Here is a 20,308-nt window from a genome sequence, read left to right on the forward strand (position 1 = left end):
GTTGAGTTTCTTGGTCAGAAAATAGAGCGTGAAAGTAAGGAGGAGAGGTGTGTTAGGGCAGTGGGTCAGATTCTAATCCATGCTGTCAGCAGTACAAACAGTACATGTGATCTTGAGGCAGTGGTTTAGATGGCTAGAGCACACAGTATAGCCAATTTGTCACATTCTACTTATGATAAATAGGTAGATCCATGCCTCAGGCCTGATTGGCACATTGATTGGACATCTGTAGAGTGATTGCTCAATCACAAAATGTTGTTTCTGTTCAATGGTTCGAATCACAATCCTGATTTGAGTAACATTTCTCTCTGGTGGTATTTCTGTCTTGGCAAAAACTACGGCTGTCAATGAAAACATTTAACATGGACGTTTTACATTGTTATTACTAATTAGCAGTTCACATTTCTGGATACTTTTTTTCCATTTAGACCCTACAAAATGTGATTAGCACATGGAAATAGGTTACCCTCAGACTGACTGACACATTGTACTGCTAATTAACCAGCATTTTGTATTACAGGATTATTTTCATTTTACAACTACTGTATGTCCTACACTAATAAATAATGCTTCGTTCCGCATGCTTTTAAGTTACACAATCTTTGCTTTCAAATAAAGTTATTAAATTCGGACACTGAAATGCTCAACTTCTATAGTCTTCAGCAGAACTTCCTGCACAATACGTAACCCGTATGAATCATTGCAAACCACCACCAATGTCCTAGATCTCTATCGTTGTTTCATGGAAACGGACGTGCAAAATGCCCCATTTAAAAAAATATATTTCTCACATTCAAACACACTGTAGGCCCATCTTACATAGGTAGTTCATCAGAAATGGGCCAGTTATACAGTATTTTTTTGGTAAAAATGTTACCTTTATTTAACTAGGCAAGTCGGTTAAGAGTAAATCATTATTTACAATGACTGCCTACCCCGGCAAAACCCAGGTGACGCTGGGCCAATTGTGCGCCACACTATGGGACTCCCAATCACGGCCGGACGTGTCCAGGTGAGAACCTATAGTATCCCAAAGGGAAATGTATAGTGGGGATTACTGTGTTACCTTAAGTGTTTGCACCTGGAGAAAGGTTCATTAAATGGATCTGCAGAGTTCCAATAGAACAACTGTAGAGCTCCAATGTGACTATGTAACAGTATAACTTTAGTACGTCCCCTCGCCCCGACCTCGGGCGCGAACCAGGGACCCTCTGCACACATCAACAACTGACACCCACGAAGAGTCGTTACCCATCGCTCCACAAAAGCCGCGGCCCTTGCAGAGCAAGAGGAAACCCTACTTCAGGTCTCAGAGCAAGTGACGTAACCGATTGAAATGCTATTAGCGCGTACCCGCTAACTAGCTAGCCATTTCACATCCGTTACAACTACATCACTCTGATGAAAGATAGGATTTCAATCATGCCACCCTGAAGCATTTCGTGTCACGGCATACCAAGCTCTGTAAACTAAGTGAGTCCTCACCCTAAAAGAGATGCCACTCAACTTCAGTCAGACACATTTATCACTGACAAGGTGTCTGACTAGATCTCACACACTGTATGCAAATATTCAGACAAAATGTACACGTGCCAGCCAGGGCCGTAGGTAGAGTTTATTTTTATTTTAGAAACATCCGTTTAAGGGAATACTTTAGCTCCCCTAATCCTGACATTTCTATTGAACCAGTATGTTGCTCACCTGCACATACTCCGACTCCTTTTAGAAGCAAGAGTTATTTTATACCACCAACCAATCGCAATCACTCTATCGAGACATATTGGAGAGTTGTTGAAAAATATGTTGCTCATCTCCTTAAGAACAAACAGGAGTCCAAATCTTTCCAGAATTTACCTAAGGATGAAAAACAAGCTTTGCTTGATTTACAATCCGATACCTCAGTCCTTATTCGTCCTGCTGATAAGGGTGGGTCGGTTGTACTCATGGATAGGACAGCTTATGTAAATGAGTGTCATAGACAGCTGCTTGACAACACCTTTTACAAGAAACTCAGAAGTGACCCTACTTCCCAATTTCAGAATACTATCTTTACTGTCCTAGATGGGTATTTAACTTCTGGTCAGATAACCAAAAAAGAACATGACTTTTTGGCTATTCAACATCCTAAAATTGCCACTTTCTATACTTTGCCGAAATTACACAAGAATGTTACAAAACCTCCAGGGCGCCCTATTGTAGCGGGCATTGATGCAGTAACGGCCCCTCTATCTACTTTTGTTGACTTTTTTATTAGACCACTCGCAGAACAGCTCCCCTCCTTTGTAAAGGACACCAGCAGTATGATCTCAGAACAGCTCCCCTCCTTTGTAAAGGACACCATCAGTATGATCTCTATCATAGAATCTCTTGATCCTCTCCCTGAGAATACCTTGTTAGTTACTTTTGATGTTGAGTCGTTATACACAAATATTCCACARGAGGGCGGTATTGAAGTTATGGAACATTTTCTTCTGCAACGTGACCCTAATAAACTACCTTCCAGTGCCTGCATTATAACATTGGCTGAAATAGTACTCACACATAACTATTTCATGTTTCTAAATGATTTCTTTATTCAGGCGAAGGGTACTGCTATGGGATCCCCCATGGCTCCTAACTATGCTAATTTGTATGTGGGTTACATGGAGAAACAGTCTATTTTCAATCCTCTCAACAAAACAAATCTTGCCTATCATTATTTGGAAACGGTATATTGATGATATTTTTGTTCTATGGAGGGGTGATGCAAAACAGCTCCAGGCATTCCATGCTTTTCTTAACTCCTGTTCTGAACATTTGAGATTTACTATGCAATCTGATACACGTCAAATCAGTTTTCTTGATCTTCTGATCTTGTGTGAAAATAATGTTCTATACACTGATCTTTACAGGAAACCTACTGATCGTAACAGTTTGTTGAGGGCTGACAGTTGTCATCCACTTCCCTTGAAAAATAGTTTGCCCTACAGCCAATTCTGTCGAATCAAAAGAATTTGCAAAAAAACAATCAGATTTCGACAGAAATATGGCTGAGACGCAAAGAAAGTTCAYGGAGAGGGGGTACAAAAATGATCAGATTAATACTGCCATTGAGAAAATTCAAAACAAAACGAGACATGACCTTTTTCAAGGTCAGTCTCACAAAAAGATGCATTCTTGCATTCTAACTACCCGCTATTCAAAGCGCTCTGAACAAATTAAGGGAATCGTTCACAAACATTGGCACATTTTAAAATCCGATGATAGTCTCGGTAATGTGTTTTCGGACCTTCCCTTGGTCGTATTTTCGCGGGGCAGAAATCTCAGAGACCAATTGGTACACTGATTTACCACCCCAAGATATTCCTGAACAACGTCTATTTGCGCCCCTACTGGATGGAAATTACAAGCGTGTAATGGCTGTGCTCAATGCAATGGCACTTATAAATGCAGATCCTTCAAACACCCACAAACAGGGAAATCGATCCCAATCAAAGGTGTTATTACGTGCTCCACTAAGGCAGTTATTTATCTTATAACTTGTCCTTGTGGAAAAAATTATGTGGGTAAAACAAAGTGCGAATTAATAGTACGTATCTCAGATCACCGTAGCACCATTAGGTAAAAAAAACTTGACTTACCCAGTTGCGGCTCACTTTTTGGAGGCAGGCCACTCGATTTCGTCTCTGTGTTATATTGGCATCGAACATGTCTCCCTCCCTAGGAGAGGGGGTGACCTTGATCATTTATTGTTAAAACGAGAGGCTGCCTGGATCTTTAACTTAAAGACCCTTGTTCCCTTCGGTCTCAACGTAGACTTTGATCTGAAGCCATTCTTGTGATTATTGTGACTTTGCAATTGTTTGTAAGCTTGTGTAGTCTAAAATTAATCTATGATCGTATGCTATCCATTTGTTTTTTGTATGCTGCTCTTTGTATGCCATTTTAATATTTGAGAATTAACCAATGATATTAGGCCACTCTTGGCCATGATTAAAGACACCTGTGTGTCTTTGACACTATATAAACGAGTCATACCGCAGTGTTTGTGATTATACCCTGATGAAGACAGCTTGGCTGTCGAAATGTTGGTAATTATATTTTTGCATCTGAGCTCCTAGAGTGTGCGGCTCTCTTTTATTTTCAAGTGACATATATAAAAACGTATGCTGACACCCCTTCAAATMAGTGGATTTGGCTATTTTAGCCACACCCGTTGCTGACAGGTTTATAAAATCGAGCACACAGCCATTCAATCTCCTAGGACAAACATTGGCAGTAGAATGGCCTTACTGAAGAGCTCAGTGAATTTCAATGTGACACCATAATAGGATGCCGCCTTTACAACAAGTCAGTTCGTCAAATTTGTCTATCGTCAGATGCAAAACTCACTACCGAGTTCCAAACTGCCTCTGGAAAAAACGTCAGCACAATAACTGTTCGTTGGGAGCTTCATGAAATGAGTTTCCAAGGCCAAGCTGCCGCACACAAGCCTAAGATCACCATGCGCAATGCCAAGCATGGGCAGGAGCGGTGTAAAGCTCGCCGCCAGTGGAAACGCGTTTTCTGTAGTGATGAATCACTCTTTACCGTCTGACGGACGAATCTGGGTTTGGTGGACGCCAGGAAAACGCTACCTGCTCAAATGCATAGTGCCAACTGTAAAGTTTGGTGGTGGAGAAATAATAGTCTGGGGCTGTTTTTCATGGTTCAGGCCCCTTAGTTCCAGTGAAGGGAAATGTTAATGCTACAGCATATAATGACATTCTAGACGATTCTGTGCTTCCAACTTTGTGGTACCAGTTTGGGGAAGGCCCTTTCCTGTTTCAGCATGACAATGCCCCCGTGTACAAAGTGAGGTCCATACAGAAATAGTTTGTCGAGATCGGTGTGYAAGAACTTAACAGATGTGGATATACCACCCCCTGCTGGACTGATGAGGGATGAACTGACAGAAGCCCTCCAGTGAGATCTCTTTGGACAGAAAGACTGGCTGGCCTTCTGCTTTGGCGCTCCTGAGGGACTGACTGTGTGTGTGGAACATGTTGCTGTATCCTTTCATCTCCACAATTTTACAAACTTCCTTCAGAGCAAATATGCAACCTTGATGCATARTTGATGCTTTTGATACCATAATGCTTTTGATACCATTGATCACCACATTCTTTTGGAGAGTGATTTACACAGACAAGTTCTGGCCTGGTTTAGATCTTATCTGTTGGAAAGATATCAGTTTGTCTCAATGGATGGTTTATCCTCTGACAAATCAACTGTAKATTTCGGTGTTCCTCAAGGTTCCGTTTTAGGACCTCTATTGTTTTAACTATATATTTTACCTCTTGGTGATGTCATTCGGAAACATAATGTTAACTTTCACTGCTATGCGGACTATACACAGCTATACATTTTGATGAAACATGGGGAAGCCCCAAAATCGCCCTCCTTGGAAGCTTGTGTTTCAGACATAAGGAACTTTCATTCTTATTGTAAACACGGCACCGYCAGAGATGGTCACCTCGCTTCGCGTTCTTAGGAATCTATGCAGTATTTCGTTTTTTAATTAATTATTTCTTACATTGTTACCCCAGGAAATCTTAAGTCTTATTACAAACAGCCGGGAAGAAGTATCAAATCAAATCAAATGTATTTATATAGCCCTTCTTACATCAGCTGATATCTCAAAGTGCTGTGTTGACGTTGAGTGAGAGGTTGTTTTCCTGACACCACCACCTCCCTGTAGGCTGTCTCGTCATTGTTGGTGATCAAGCCCACTACTGTTGTGTCGTCTGCAAACTTGATGAATGAGTTGGAGGCGTGCATGGCAACGCAGTCGTGGGTGAACAGAGAGTACAGGAGAGGGCTGAGCACACACCCTTGTAGCTGTCTCTTATACACATCTAGATGTGTATAAGAGACAGGTTATAATCTCCACCCGGCACAGCCAGAAGAGGACTGGCCAACCCTCAGAGCCTGGTTAGTCTCTAGGTTTCTTCATAGGTTCCTGCCTTTCTAGGGAGTTTTTCCTAGCCACCGTGCTTCTACATCTGCATTGCTTGCTGTTTGGGGTTTTTGGCTGGGTTTCTCAATAGCACTTTGTGACTTCGGCTGATGTAAAAAAGGCTTTATAAATACATTTGATTGATTGATACATATGAATCAGAAATGTATCAAACATGACTGATGATTCAATTTCTTGAGGGAAGCGGTAAGTATATCTCAGAATGATATGGAGATAAAGGGGTTTATTTTTTAATAAAAATAAATAAATATGTCTCTGCTTGTATTTTTATTTGACCTTTACTTAACTAGGCAAGTCAGTTAAGAACACATTCTTATTTTCAATGACGGCCTAGGAACAGTGAGTTAACTGCCTTGTTCAGAATTAACTTCACATGGAACACTTGGTCCTAGGCTGTAATAGCTGTTTTAACTGTAGGCTGTAATAGCTGTTTTAACTGAAGGCTGTTCTTGGCTGTAATAGCTGTTTTTGCCAATTTTCGTGCCAGCAAGTCTTTGAACCATGATTTTATCTTTAAAAAAAGCAAATTTGGCAACGAGTGTGCGTTCATACCTGTGCCCTCTCTGTCCGAAGCGGTCTACACGTTCGAGTTGGATTTTGTCGATTGCTTCGTGTGGAATCTGAAGAGCTGTAAGGAGGAACTCTCTAACTACAGATTCAGGAACTTCTCCTTCTTTCTCTTGGATACCTGTAAGTACCAGATTCTCTCTCATGGATCTAGTCTGTATGTCAAGTAAGGCTTCTTTTAGAACGGTGTTCTCCTTTTTAAGTTCATTAACTTCGMTTTCAATCTTATTGACTGTCCCTTTTAGCTTGTTTGTGTCTTTCTCCAATGTTGCAGATTTTTCATCACTCATCTCGAGGCTTGCCTTCAACTCTTTTACGTATATCCTTACTGACTAGTTCAAGTATACCCACTTTGTCATTTATTGATTTTAACAGATCGGTTTCGACCTTTACCATTTCCGGTGGTGAAAATATTAAATCGTCTGTGTCTATAGAAGAGTCACGTTTTKATTTTGAAATAGGTTCCCCTGTCTTACTCTCCATCATGTTTGGGTGTTGCTTGTTTTCGTATTATTTGTTGATACATATCTCTAGTTTTAAGATTTGTTGTATGTTGTTATCCAGATTGAAGGTTATCACCCACCAGATTGTGTAGTGCTAATATTTAGTCTAACTTACCAATTTTGAATATTACGTTTTTATCTTGAGGTGCTCTACATAGCTTCGTTCAGTGCGCCATCTTGGTGTGTGAGTCTTGGCGAATCATCTCCCTCCTTGCTGTCCCCAGTCCACCTGGTTGTGCTGCTGCTCCAGTTTCAACTGTTCTGCCTGCGGCTATGGTACCCTGACCTGTTCACCGGACGTGCTAACTTGTTCTGGACCTGCTGTTTTCGACTCTCTCTTTCTATCGCACCTGCTGTCTCTAACTCTGAATGATCGGCTATGAAAAGCCAACTGACATTTACTCCTGAGGTGCTGACCTGTTGCACCCTCTACAACCACTGTGATTATTATTATTTGACCCTGCTAGTCATCTATGAACGTTTGAACGTCTTGGCTATGTACTGTTATAATCTCCATCCGGCACAGTCAGAAGAGGACTGGCCAACCCTCAGAGCCTGGTTTCTCTCTAGGTTTCTTCCTAGGTTCCTGCCTTTCTAGGGAGTTTTTCCTAGCCACCGTGCTTCTACATCTGCATTGCTTGCTATTTGGGGTATTAGGCTGGGTTTCTGTATAGCACTTTGTGACTTCGGCTAATGTAAAAAGGGCTTTATAAATACATTTGATTGATTGATACATATGAATCAGAAATGTATCAAACATGACTGATGATTCAAATTCTGAGGGAACGTAAGTTCATATCTCGAATATATCGATTAAAGCGGTTAAAAAATAAAATAAAAAATAATGTCCTGTTTGTCATCAACTTCACATGAACATTTTGTACTAGCTTAATAGCTGTTTACTGTAGCTGTAATAAGTGTTTAACTGAAAGAGAGGAACAGAAGATTCAGATTACTGCCCTTGGGCTTTTCCCATACAAGGGGATCAACCTTGTCAGAGGGGTATATCAAGTCCAACACCTTGATTCTCTGGAGACATTTGAAATAGCGGATGATGACATATTGCTTTACTAACCACGGTCAGTAAATACCATGCATCTGACATAGGTTATCGGCCTGTACAGTACTTACTGTAGAGTGACATATAGGCTACACTACACAATCTATAATTCTGCATGAATTTAGGTATTGTATCGTGAATGTTGCAACATGATCTCACAAATGCTGTGATTGTATCTTTAAAAACACAGGAACTACATGGACACAGTATATTTTGTCCCTATTGTATCATGGAGATCAAATAACAGAGGGAAGTAACAAACAATCTAGGAACGGTGCCCTTGAGAAAAACATAAGACAAATAGACTACAAACCAAGCATCAACAAGAACATTCGCGTCTCACTTACATTTGTCCTCGATCCCTCAAGGACTAAAAAGTAGAGAGAGAAAAACATGCAATGAATGCAAAACAACAACTGCCATGAAACCCAGTGTTTTGATAATTGTTTAAATAAAACTGTACGCAGACAGAAATATGAATATGTTTTTAAAAGTCTTCAGAGACTGACTGTACATTTAAAAAAAACTGGATGCCAACAATGAGATTTTACAATTATTTAATTTACATCAATTGAATCTACAATGTACTGTATTAGTTTTGTATTGTGGTGTTCAAGTTATATTGATAGGCTGCATTCTAATTGGGTCAATTGTTTATTAAGGTGATCTACATAGCCAGGAACCCAAAGGATTTGCTGTGTCCTTATTTCATCTCCAAAATTTCACGAAAGTCCTTAAGAGCGAACCTGACTTTAATACATTTCTGATTCAATTTCTCAAGGGGGAGGGTGAGTATATCTCAGAAGTTTAAACACATTTTTCACCGATTCAAAACATGTCCAAAGTGTCAATGTGAATACCCTAATAATAGTTTCTTTCTTAGTTTCTTGGGGGCTCTTGGTTTGATCATGTTGCTATTGTATGCTCACAAAAGATGAATTTGACATCCTTCCTTGAGATATGAAGATATGATCAAGGTAAGTTAATTTCCATAATAGATGAGATGACATAACAGTGGATAATATACACTGAGCAGAGCAAACATTAGGAACACATGCTCTTTCCATGACGTAGACTGACCAGGTGAAAGCTATAGTCCCTTATTGATGTCATTTGTTAAATCTACTTCACTCAGTGTAGATGAAGGGGGGGGATACAGGTTAAATATGTTTTAAGCCTTGAGACAACAGAGATGTATTGTGTATGTGTGGCATTTAGAGGGTGAATGGGAAAGACAAAATATTGAAGTGCCTTTGAACAGGGTATGCCAGGCACACCTCTTTGAACGTGTCGAGAACTGTAACGCTGCTGTTTTTTTAATGCTTAACAGTTTCCTGTGTGTATACAGAATGGTCCACCACCCAAAGGACATCCAGCCAACTTTCGACACCTTGTAGAATGCTTTTGACACCTTGTAGTCCATGCCCCGGCGAATTGAGTCTGTTCTGAGGGGAAACGGGAGGTGTTCCTAATGTTTTGTATACTCAGTGTATTGATGAGACTAGTAATCAAACTATAACAATTGCTTTCAGGACACACGAGGCGCAGTTGTCAGGATATCAAACTTCTTGGGAAAAAAGCTGGATGACCAAACCATTGACACAATCGTGGACAAATCCTCCTTCAAGAACATGAAGGAAGACCCACAGGCTAGACGTGATAAACAGCATCCAGAATTTTTTGAACAAAGTGGATCCTTTATTAGAAAAGGTATGGCATCTATGTGATCCAGATTAAAAAAAGATTGCGTTAGTCATGAAGTCAATTTCAACTATTGGTTACAAAATTCAACAAGGAAAATATCACTAAAAATAATGCCCTCAAAATGCTGTCTGTTTTGTCTCTGACCAGGGAAGGTTGGGGACTGGAAGACTATGTTCACTGTGGCCCAGAGTGAGAGGTTTGACCAGATCTACATGGAGAAGATGAAAGACGTGCCTCTTGAATTTGACTGGGAGCTGTGAAAATAGGACAGTCCTGGTTACATGATGAAGACCTTCATCAACTTGGCTGAAGATGTCAGCAAATTGATCCAGATCAACAACAACAAAAAGTTGTTGATCTGTAGTTGTCAAATTGTGCTTCAGTTGTGCGAATCACTCCAAATATGTCACTTAAAGATGTTTTGAATCTAGGCTGACTAGAATTGGGAGGAAATTAGCTGCTACGCCTGGTGCAAATGATTTGGTGAAAATAAACAAATGCAATTAATTACAAAATATTATTAATGCGCACATAATTAATATCTTCATAAACTGTTACTAATAAATAATTGATATCTTATTATGATTCGCCCAGTTTTGTGGAACTACAGATGGAGGAAATGGACTACAGTCACCAAAAGGCAATGCTGGTCTTCAGCCAATGCACAGCTCATTTCGAACCATGATTTGTCTCTGTCTGTACTGTAATTTATTTTGGCAATAAGTAGTATATGAACGATACTGCATCCTCCTGTGATACCTAGCTATCGTCCATGATTTAGGCAAAGCAAAGCACGTTGACATTTTTACAGAGGGGCAGACTGTCTGGCCAGCTGACCGTATCGGGCAATGAGGGGTTTGTTTTCCTTAATAACAACAAGTTTGCTACAGTAGCTATCCTCCACCCGTGTTGAAGCGAGGAATTATGTTATAACGTTTATGATGTGGCAAACAACACCTGTAAACTGTATGTCAGTGTCAGTCTGTCGAATGAGTTAACGGACTCAACTCTAAACTAAAGCGATTTAACGAGCTAGCTGTAAACATCTGTTTACTTACTTGGTAACTAGAGCTAGCTAGCAAGCACTGACAACAAGAAGACAAAATGTGGCAAAGCGTTGGTCTCACTGTGCTGGTAATTGTGGCCACCCTTGTGTGCGCGTTACTCTTCATGGTTTTTGGTAAGTAACAAATAGTAACAAATGTGTTACATTCGTTATTTTTCAGTTTTCTTGAATGTTGTGAGATTAACGTTACTGAGATTTGACGAGAACTTCTGACACAGCTTCGAAATTGATCAGCTAACCGTTAGCTACAGTAGCTAGCTAGCGTTGCCATTATAGCTAGCTACTGTACGTATACAACATCATCAAGATCTCATGTTAGCAGCTAACAATCTTTACTTAGGAGCAGTGACTGTGCAAGACCTCAATACACATCATGGTATTATAGGTTCGTAGTTAGCACCTGTTTGTAGCTAAGCCCCTCATAGCTGTTATGAATTGGTGGAGGTCCTGGGCCGGCGTGGTTACACATGGTCTGAGGTTGTGAGGCCGGTTGGACATACTGCCAAATTCTCTAAAATGACGTTGGAGGCGGCTTATGGTAGGAAATTAACATTAAGTCCTCTGGCAACAGCTCTGGTGGACAACTCTTGCCAAGTTAAAAAAACAAACAGTTAAACAGCTCTGGTGGACATTCCTGCAGTCATGCCAATTGCACGCTCCCTCAAAACTTAAGACGTTTGTGGCGTTGTGTGACAAAACTACACATTTTAGTGTGGCCTTTTATTTGAATGATCATGCTGTTTAATCAGCTTCTTGATATGCCACACCTGTCAGGTGGATGGATTATCTTGGCAAAGAAGAAATGCTCACTATCAGGGATGTAAACACATTTGAGATTAGTAAGCTTTTTGTACGTATAATATTATTTATTTCAGCTCATGAAACATGTATGATTTGTTTTGCTGACACTCCATACTGGACCGTATAGCCTACTGGCTACTTTCACTCCTTTTTTAGAGAAGTTTTTGCTTATAATTTATGACATTTGGTAGGACATTTTTATAATTTATGACATTTGGTAGGACATKATTTCTGACATTTGGTAGGCCATTTGTTTGTCAACTATAAGTTGGATAAATTTAGCTTCTCTTCTGTCATAACTTGTTGCCCCAGAAGACTAAATAAAGTAGTTATCACCAGAATAATGTCATACATTGATAGAATGAATGCATTAGTAATCTAGTTAACACTGGTGAAGTTGTCTGTTTCATTTAGGGACCGGGGAGAAAACACAATAACTCCAAAACAGTGGAAAGATTGGTCCTGTGCAAAATGTCATCAGTTTGACCGGTTTTAAGGAAATGAAAAGCTGACTTCAGTTTGTCTGGAGACAACACATTATAGACATATTCATATTTTCTCAAGAGATGCTGAAAGAAATAAATCATATTTCTCCAGTCCTGTTCCCGAGACAAAATTAACATTTYTTGTATCATTTTACTGCAAGAAATGCACAATTCTGCAGGAGTAAATATTATATTACACTTCTAACCCATATGAATTTAAATGAGGAATATTCTGTTTATTCATGGATACTAGTGAGTGGGATATCAAAGGTGCATGTAAACAGCTTATCCCGAATAAGGCCCTAAGCGGGATATGAGCTACTATCCGGAATACTGTGTGCATGTAACCGTGGTCACTGACTCAAATACAACAAGTTCATTATTTGATTCTTACGCACAGTCAGTGTTCACTTTCTCCWGGATGACCTTTGCTCTGTTTGGCCCCTCAGGTTGGTATGTTGTCTGGCAGCTCTTCCTGTCCAAGTTCAAGTTCCTGCGTGAGATGTTGGGCGACACCGGCTCTCCACAGGCCGAGACCCAACCGTCCGAATCCAGGAGCGAACGTACSTCTCCTCCACCCCCACGCCAGAGGCCCAAGACTGCCCGCCAGAGGGCTGTTCCTCCTAATAGTACTACATAGATTACCTTACCCATCCGCTGTCGGCCACACCCTGTCCTGTTGTTCACCAAACCAGCGGTCCCACTAGGAAACAGTGGTGGACAAAAAKCCCTTTAATAAATTGCATGATTTGGAATGGCATACTACTCCCATGTCCGTGTATACTGCTGCCTCTCCTGATGAAATCCACCCCTCCACTCTGCACTACTAAAGACATCCTCGRTGACACTTGACACTCTACTTTTCTCTCCTGGACACGTTCTTCTTACTAGACTAGGCACAGCTGCTGATATTATAAAGGGACAAGCCATCAAATCATGGAACATTCTGTATACCACTTGTTCATGTTTCAAATATGTATTTTAGCTGTTCACCGTGTATGTACTGAGCAGCATGTCTGGTCTCTTCACCTGGCCTTCACTGACACTGCAACATGGTCACCTCTAATTGGCTGACGCTGTAACATGGTCAGCTCTGACTGGCTGACACTGTAACATAGTCAGCTCTGACTGGCTGACACTGTAACATGGTCACCTCTGACTGGCTGACACTGTAACATGGTCACCTCTAATTGGCTGACGCTGTGACATGGTCAGCTCTGATTYGCTGACGCTGGAACATGGTCAGCTCTGTGGACTCCCGAGGGGCGCAGCGGTCTAAGGCACTGCATCTCAGTGTTAGAGGCGTCACTACAGACCCTGGTTCGATTCCAGGCTGTATCTCAACCGGCCGTGATTGAGAGTCCCATAGGGCGGCGCACAATTGGCCCAGCGTTGTCCGGGTTAGTGTCGTCCAGGTTAGGTTTTGGCCGAGGGAGGCTGTCATTGTAAATAAGAATTTGTTCTTAACTGACTTGCCTAGTTAAATAAAAGAATGGCTGACACTGGAACATGGTCAGCTCTGATTGGCTGACACTGGAACATGGTCAGCTCTGACTGGCTGACACTGGAACATGGTCAGCTCTGATTGGCTGTCATGCTGCTGACACCTGCATTTGGAATCTGTTTCTCCAACAGCAGACAGCTGAGTGTGAGTTCTCTGTCGTGTGTGTGTGTGTGTGTGTGTGTGTGTGTGTGTGTGTGTGTGTGTGCGCGCGCGCATGTTTTATGAGAGTGTGTTTATTTGAACATACGTGTGTTTGTAGTAAAGCCTATATTCAGACACATAGACAAAGTGTTGTATAAACAGGCTCATTTATCATTTACTTTCAGAGGCAAAATAACTTCTAGAAGAGAAACTGAATGAAACAATTTGCATAACTGACAACCGAAGTTCCTCCATGCCAGTAAATTTCACTTTATTTGTAACAAAAGTGCAATGAAAGGAATGTTATTATTTTTTTTGTTATTTTGTTGTTCAGACTACATATGCAACGGAACGGTTGATTACCCTTAAGACCGAGAGGGTTGTAATAACACCGTGAAGACAATGTCCAGGGGCTGTATCTGTCTCAGAGTAGAATTGCTGATTTAGGATCATTCTCGCCCTTTAAATCACATTGAATACAAGTACATGGACAGGGGGGACCTGATCCTAGATCAGCACCACTACTCTGATCCGCTTTATACACAGAGTTCCCTAGGAAGGCAACAAATAGGCTATAGCTCATTGCTCTGGCCAGCTAGCATCCCCGAGGTGTTAACTGGGGTGTATTCAATAGGAACCAAACGGGGTGGACCTAACCTGAACTTGTCCGATAAGAAACATTTGTTTTTGTTTTTCGTTGCAAAACACTTTGCTATGGTATGCACTAATGAATACACCCCAGGGCTCCAAGCTACAGCTAGCATAGTTCCCTTCCCAGTGATGTGTGATCCTAAAACGTCAGCACTCCTACTCTGATGTGCTTGACACACATGGCCCCAGAGCTCCCCAGGAAGGCAATAGAATAGGCTAACTGAAGCTCTGGCTCGCTGGTTCCCAGTAGACGTGTAGGCTGGGCTCCAAGCTGCAGCTATAGTCGAAGGCCTCCCGAGTAGTCCCCTGACCCGCTGTACCAGTGCCTGTCTAGATGGCATCCTTTCCTCTAGTTGGTCACATGGCCTCTGATCCAGTTATAAGCCTATAGCCGCACAGCATTGTACAAAAACTCAATTCAATTCTATGTGTAATGGTTTTTTACATGTGATGCTGGTCAAATTTTTAAGTTTGTTTTGGCTATTGCTGTAATTTAGCCTCATAATAAATATATTTCTTAAACTCTGTGTAGAAAATACATTTCTTTTAAATTTCATTTTTGCAAAGCTGATAACTGATAATTTTAAGAATCTAACATTGACGTAGACAGTTCTTTAGGGAAATTATAATCATAACATTTTACTGTAGGTTTAATTTGGTTATTGTCACGTCAATGGCTGATAACTTTCTCCGTGTGTTATTGTGTCTTACACATATACAGCCTGAATTCTGACACTATGTCCCTCATTCTTTTGAAAGTCAGCCTTCGTTTAACCCTTTCACCCCATAGACTTAGGCATTGTGGTTTTCCCCGTCACGTTCATGTCATATCTGCTTACAGGGACTGAACAACAGGAGGCAGTATTGTCCAGCATTGTAGAACAATGGAGTAAATCAGTCTTCGAAGAGTTTGAAACCAGACAGTTTTCATTTGGGATGTCGCTGTATTTCAAGTGTATCAAGCTAAACTTTGTGGCTGTGTGATGTTGAAAAAAACCTTTCTGTCATTGTGAATGATTTGTATGAGCAGCCATGACAGTTTACATGGGCTGAAATGACTCAGATACTCAACTACAATAAAGTACAACATTGAAATCCCAGGCATCCAGCCGTTTCATCCCTCCACATTCAARGGATGCTTCTAATTTCAAAACAACGCGGAAGTAAATGGCTTTTGCGGCTTTATACTCTCACACTTTAACAGAAATGCTAATGAAGGCTCTTTATATCCTCTCACAGTGTGTTTTGCGAGCTACTGTGCTGTCTGCAGCTGGGCTGTTTTTTTTAAAGAGCAGCGAGAGCCCATGCTGAGCAACAGCAAAAAAGCTGTAATTTCAGAGCCTGCAAATACTTTGCAGGAAATGATTGTGGTAAGCCAAGGAAATTACATAGACTCTCGACTCTTTCTATATATAAATCTCTCTGTCACTCCCCCGTGTGCTTGACTTGTAGCATTGCACATCATTTCCACCTAACCCTATCAGTCCTGTGACCCCAGTAAAAATCGGCTTTTCATTTAAACAGTTACATTAATGAGTTTTATTAACAAATGTAAAACATTTTTTWAAAAAAGAAAAAAGAAAGTCAGTCAAATCATAAACCAGATAAAAATACATTTATATGAACGCCGTGAGTACAGAAATTGTTTACATGTGCAAGTACAAAAACATGTTACGTATTCGTGTGAGTCTCAGCTTTTCATAAATCGCTTTTAATAGTTTGTAGCTCAAACCATTCTGACTCTACAGATGTTTTTTGGAAGAAGGCCCCGGCCACGGGTCCCTTCCGTCGGGACCTGCCCTCGTCTCACAAACACTGATCTAGCTCAGCCCCTGTTCATCACGCAGACTAATGGTTACATTTACATTTACATTTAAGTCATTTAGCAGACGCTCTTATCCAGAGCGACTTACAAATTGGTGCATTCACCTTATGATAATCCAGTGGAACAACCACTTTACAATAGTGCATCTAAACTCTTTTAAGGGGGGGGGTTAGAAGGATTACTTATCCTATCCTAGGTATTCCTTAAAGAGGTGGGGTTTCAGGTGTCTCCGGAGTGGTGATTGACTCCGCTGACCTGGCGTCGTGAGGGAGTTTGTTCCACCATTGGGGTGCCAGAGCAGCGAACAGTTTTGACTGGGCTGAGCGGAACTGTACTTCCTCAGAGGTAGGGAGGCGAGCAGGCCAGAGGTGGATGAACGCAGTGCCCTTGTTTGGGTGTAGGCGCTGATCAGAGCCTGAAGTTACGGAGGTGCCGTTCCCTCACAGCTCCGTAGGCAAGCACCATGGTCTTGTAACGGATGCGAGCTTCAACTGGAAGCCAGTGGAGAGAGCGGAGGAGCGGGTGACGTGAGAGAACTTGGGGAAGTTGAACACCAGACGGGCTGCGGCGTTCTGGATGAGTTGTAGGGGTTTAATGGCACAGGCAGGAGCCCAGCCAACAGCCGAGTTGCAGTAATCCAGACGTGAGGATGACAAGTACCTGGATGAGGACCTGGCCGCTTCTGCGTGAGCAGGTCGTACTCTGCGAATGTTGTAGAGCATGAAACCTACAGGAAGGGTCACCGCCTTGATGTTAGTTGAGAACGACAGGGTGTTGTCCAGGATCACGCCAAGGTTCTTAGCACTCTGGGAGGAGGACACAATGGAGTTGTCAACGTGATGCGCAGATATGGAACGGCAGTCCTTTCCCCGGGAGGAAGAGCAGCTCGTCTTGCCGAGGTTCAGCTTGAGTGGTGATCCGTCATCCAACACTGATATGTCTGCCAGACATGCAGAGATGCGATTCACCACCTGGTTATCAGAGGGGGGAAAGGAGAAGATTAATGTGTGTCGTCTGCATAGCAATGATAGGAGAGACCATGTGAGGATATGACAGAGCCAAGTGACTTGTGTGTATAGCGAGAATAGGAGAGGGCCTAGAACAGAGCCCTGGGGGCACACAGTGTGAGAGCACGTGGTGCGGAGACAGATTCTCGCCACGCCACCTGGTAGGAGCGACCTGTCAGGTAGGACGCAATCCAAGCGTGGGCCGCGCCGGAGATGCCCAGCTCCGAGAGGGTGGAGAGGAGGATCTGATGGTTCACAGTATCAAAGGCAGCCGATAGGTCTAGAAGGATGAGAGCASAGGAGAGAGAGTTAGCTTTAGCAGTGCGGAGCGCCTCCGTGACACAGAGAAGAGCAGTCTCAGTTGAATGACTAGTCTTGAAACCTGACTGATTTGCTGCCAGCGGATGCAGAATAAATAGACGAATCCAAACACACAATGTTTAAAAGGGATTAGAATTCCTAAATCACGCCGGCGCGATGGTGGGATTCATTGGGTTAACTGACCTTGTCGTGATTCTACACTCAACAGCCAGGTGAACATAGTAGCTGACTTGGTTGGCTGTTGACCAGCTACCCTGTACATCCCTCACTCATACAACCCCCATACATCCAGCCAAACACCTGTTTGGAGTTTCCTGTCAGGACTAGACAGTGTCTCATTGAGGAGCACAGACAACTGCCAAGGGAACAGCAGAGCACAGCTTAATCCATCTGCCTTTGTGAGCACCTAGCTTGCCTGCGTGACCCGCTGTTGTTCCTACACTGTGTGTTAGCGGTGAGCCAGAGGTGAGTTGTTTGGCAAGCTGCCTTCTCCCCCCTCACATCCCACAGACAGACAGGAGCTGCTGTTTCTTTCATTCACCCCCTTAGGTGAGTTCAGTGTGTCCCTAATGGCAGCCTATTCCCTGTATAGTGCACTACTTTGGGCTCTATTCAAAAGTAGTGCACTATATAGGAAATAGGGTGCCATTTGGTTCAAAAGTAGTGCACTATATAGGGAATAGGGTGCCAATTGGTTCAAAAGTGGTGCACTATATAGGGAATAGGGTGCCATTTGGGATGTCTCCCAGGACTGTCAGTCCTCCAGTTCTGAAATAGCTCATTGATTCATCAAGCTCTTTCCAGTCTCCAGGTCTGCAGGTTAACTCAGCCAAGGACCATTTCTTTCTCTTGTTTCTGAGCCAGCGACGCGATTTTCCTAGATGACATTTTTATCTGAGGATAAATCAGAGCAGAATCTTGTCAGCCAGGACCTGAGACTTACTTGGGGGAATGACACATCCTCCTGATTTACCGTGTTAGTCAGCAGCCTGGGTTTAAAAAATATATATAATTTTTTTATTTCACCTTTATTTAACCAGGTATGCAAGTTGAGAACCAGTTCTCATTTACAATTGCGACCTGGCCAAGCTAAAGCAAAGCAGTTCGACACATACAACAACACAGAGTTACACATGGAGTAAAACAAACATACAGTCAATAATACAGTAGAAAAATAAGCCTATATACAATGTGAGCAAATGAGGTGAGATAAGGGAGGTAAAGGCAAAAAAGGCCATGGTGGTGAAGTAAATACAATATAGCAAGTAAAACACTGGAATGGTAGATTTGCAGTGGAAGAATGTGCAAAGCAGAAATAGAAATAATGGGGTGCAAAGGAGCAAAATAAATAAATAAATAAATACAGTAGGGGAAGAGGTAGTTGTTTGGGCTAAATCGATGGGCTATGTACAGGTGCAGTAATCTGTGAGCTGCTCTGACAGCTGGTGCTTAAAGCTAGTGAGGGAGATAAGTGTTTCCAGTTTCAGAGATTTTTGTAGTTCGTTCCAGTCATTGGCAGCAGAGAACTGGAAGGAGAAGCGGCCAAAGGAGGAATTGGTTTTGACCAGAGAGATATACCAGCTGGAGCGCGTGCTACAGGTGGGTGCTGCTATGGTGACCAGCGAGCTGAGATAAGCGGGACTTTACCTAGCAGGGTCTTGTAGATGACCTGGAGCCAGTGGGTTTGGCAACGAGTATGAAGCGAGGGCCAGCCACGAGGGTGTACAGGTCGCAGTGGTGGGTAGTATATGGGCTTTGGTGACAAAACGGATGGCACTGTGATAGACTGGCATCCAATTTATTGAGTAGGGTTATTGGAGGCTATTTTGTAAATGACATCGCCGAAGTCCGAGGATCGGTAGGATGGTCAGTTTTTACGAGGGTATGTTTGCAGCATGAGTGAAGGATGCTTTGTTGCGAAATAGGAAAGCCAATTCTAGATTTAACTTTGGATTGGAGATGTTTAATGTGAGTCTGGAAGGAGGGTTTACAGTCTAACCAGACACCTAGGTATTTGTAGTTGTCCACATATTCTAAGTCAGAACCGTCCAGAGTAGTGAGTGGACGGGCGGGCAGGTACCAGGCAGCGATCGGTTGAATAGCATGCATTTTAGTTTTACTTGTATTTAAGAGCAAGTTGAAGGCGGAAGGAGAGTTGTATGGCATTGAAGCTCGTCTGGAGGGTTGTTAACACGTGTCCAAAGAAAGGGCCAGAAGTATACAGAATGATGTCATCTGCGTAGAGGTGGGATCAGAGAACTCCCAGCAGCAAGAGCGCATCATTGATGTATACAGAGAAGAGAGTCGGTCCAAGAATTGACCTGGTGGCACCCCCATAGAGACTGCCAGAGGCCCGAACAACAGGCCTTCGATTTGAACATCTGATCTATTCAGAGAAGTAGTTGGTGACCAGGCGAGGCAATCATTTGAGAAACCAAGGCTATTTAGAGTCTGCCCGATTGGAGGGATGTTCGGTATTGACAAGAGTCTAGTAATGCCTTGGCCAGGTCAATGAATACGGCTTGCACAGTAATTGTTTCTTATATCGATGGCGGTTAGAATATCGTTTCAGGACCTTGAGCGTGGCTGAGGTGCACCCTGACCAGCTCTGAAACCAGATTTGCATAGCGGAGAAGGTGCGGTGGGATTCGAAATGGTGGTAATCTGTTTGTTAA

At 42.3% G+C, this 20,308-nt stretch overlaps 2 protein-coding genes and 1 long non-coding RNA gene across 3 annotated transcripts; all 3 read left to right on the top strand.

Annotated features, from left to right (window-relative positions):
* The first annotated feature begins 4,042 nt into the window (after positions 1-4,042).
* Positions 4,043-8,129, top strand: LOC139023352 (uncharacterized). The gene is made up of 3 exons (XR_011474487.1): positions 4,043-4,070; positions 6,572-6,688; positions 8,050-8,129. It is a non-coding gene; the product is annotated as an uncharacterized lncRNA (long non-coding RNA).
* A 283-nt stretch (positions 8,130-8,412) lies between these two features.
* LOC111956163 (amine sulfotransferase-like) lies at positions 8,413-10,242 on the top strand. The gene is made up of 3 exons (XM_023976614.3): positions 8,413-9,105; positions 9,661-9,838; positions 9,980-10,242. The coding sequence occupies exons 1-3, from the start codon at positions 9,097-9,099 to the stop codon at positions 10,090-10,092; spliced, it is 300 nt and encodes a 99-aa protein (XP_023832382.1). The 5' UTR covers positions 8,413-9,096; the 3' UTR covers positions 10,093-10,242.
* A 247-nt stretch (positions 10,243-10,489) lies between these two features.
* LOC111955433 (small integral membrane protein 13) lies at positions 10,490-12,917 on the top strand. Its single transcript, XM_023975664.3, has 2 exons — positions 10,490-11,012; positions 12,634-12,917. Exons 1-2 carry the CDS (start codon positions 10,937-10,939, stop codon positions 12,822-12,824), a joined length of 267 nt encoding a protein of 88 aa, XP_023831432.1. The 5' UTR covers positions 10,490-10,936; the 3' UTR covers positions 12,825-12,917.
* Positions 12,918-20,308: the final 7,391 nt, after the last annotated feature.

The sequence above is a fragment of the Salvelinus sp. IW2-2015 genome, linkage group LG31 (genome assembly GCF_002910315.2).
Source record: "Salvelinus sp. IW2-2015 linkage group LG31, ASM291031v2, whole genome shotgun sequence".
NCBI classification, from domain to species: Eukaryota; Metazoa; Chordata; class Actinopteri; order Salmoniformes; family Salmonidae; genus Salvelinus; species Salvelinus sp. IW2-2015.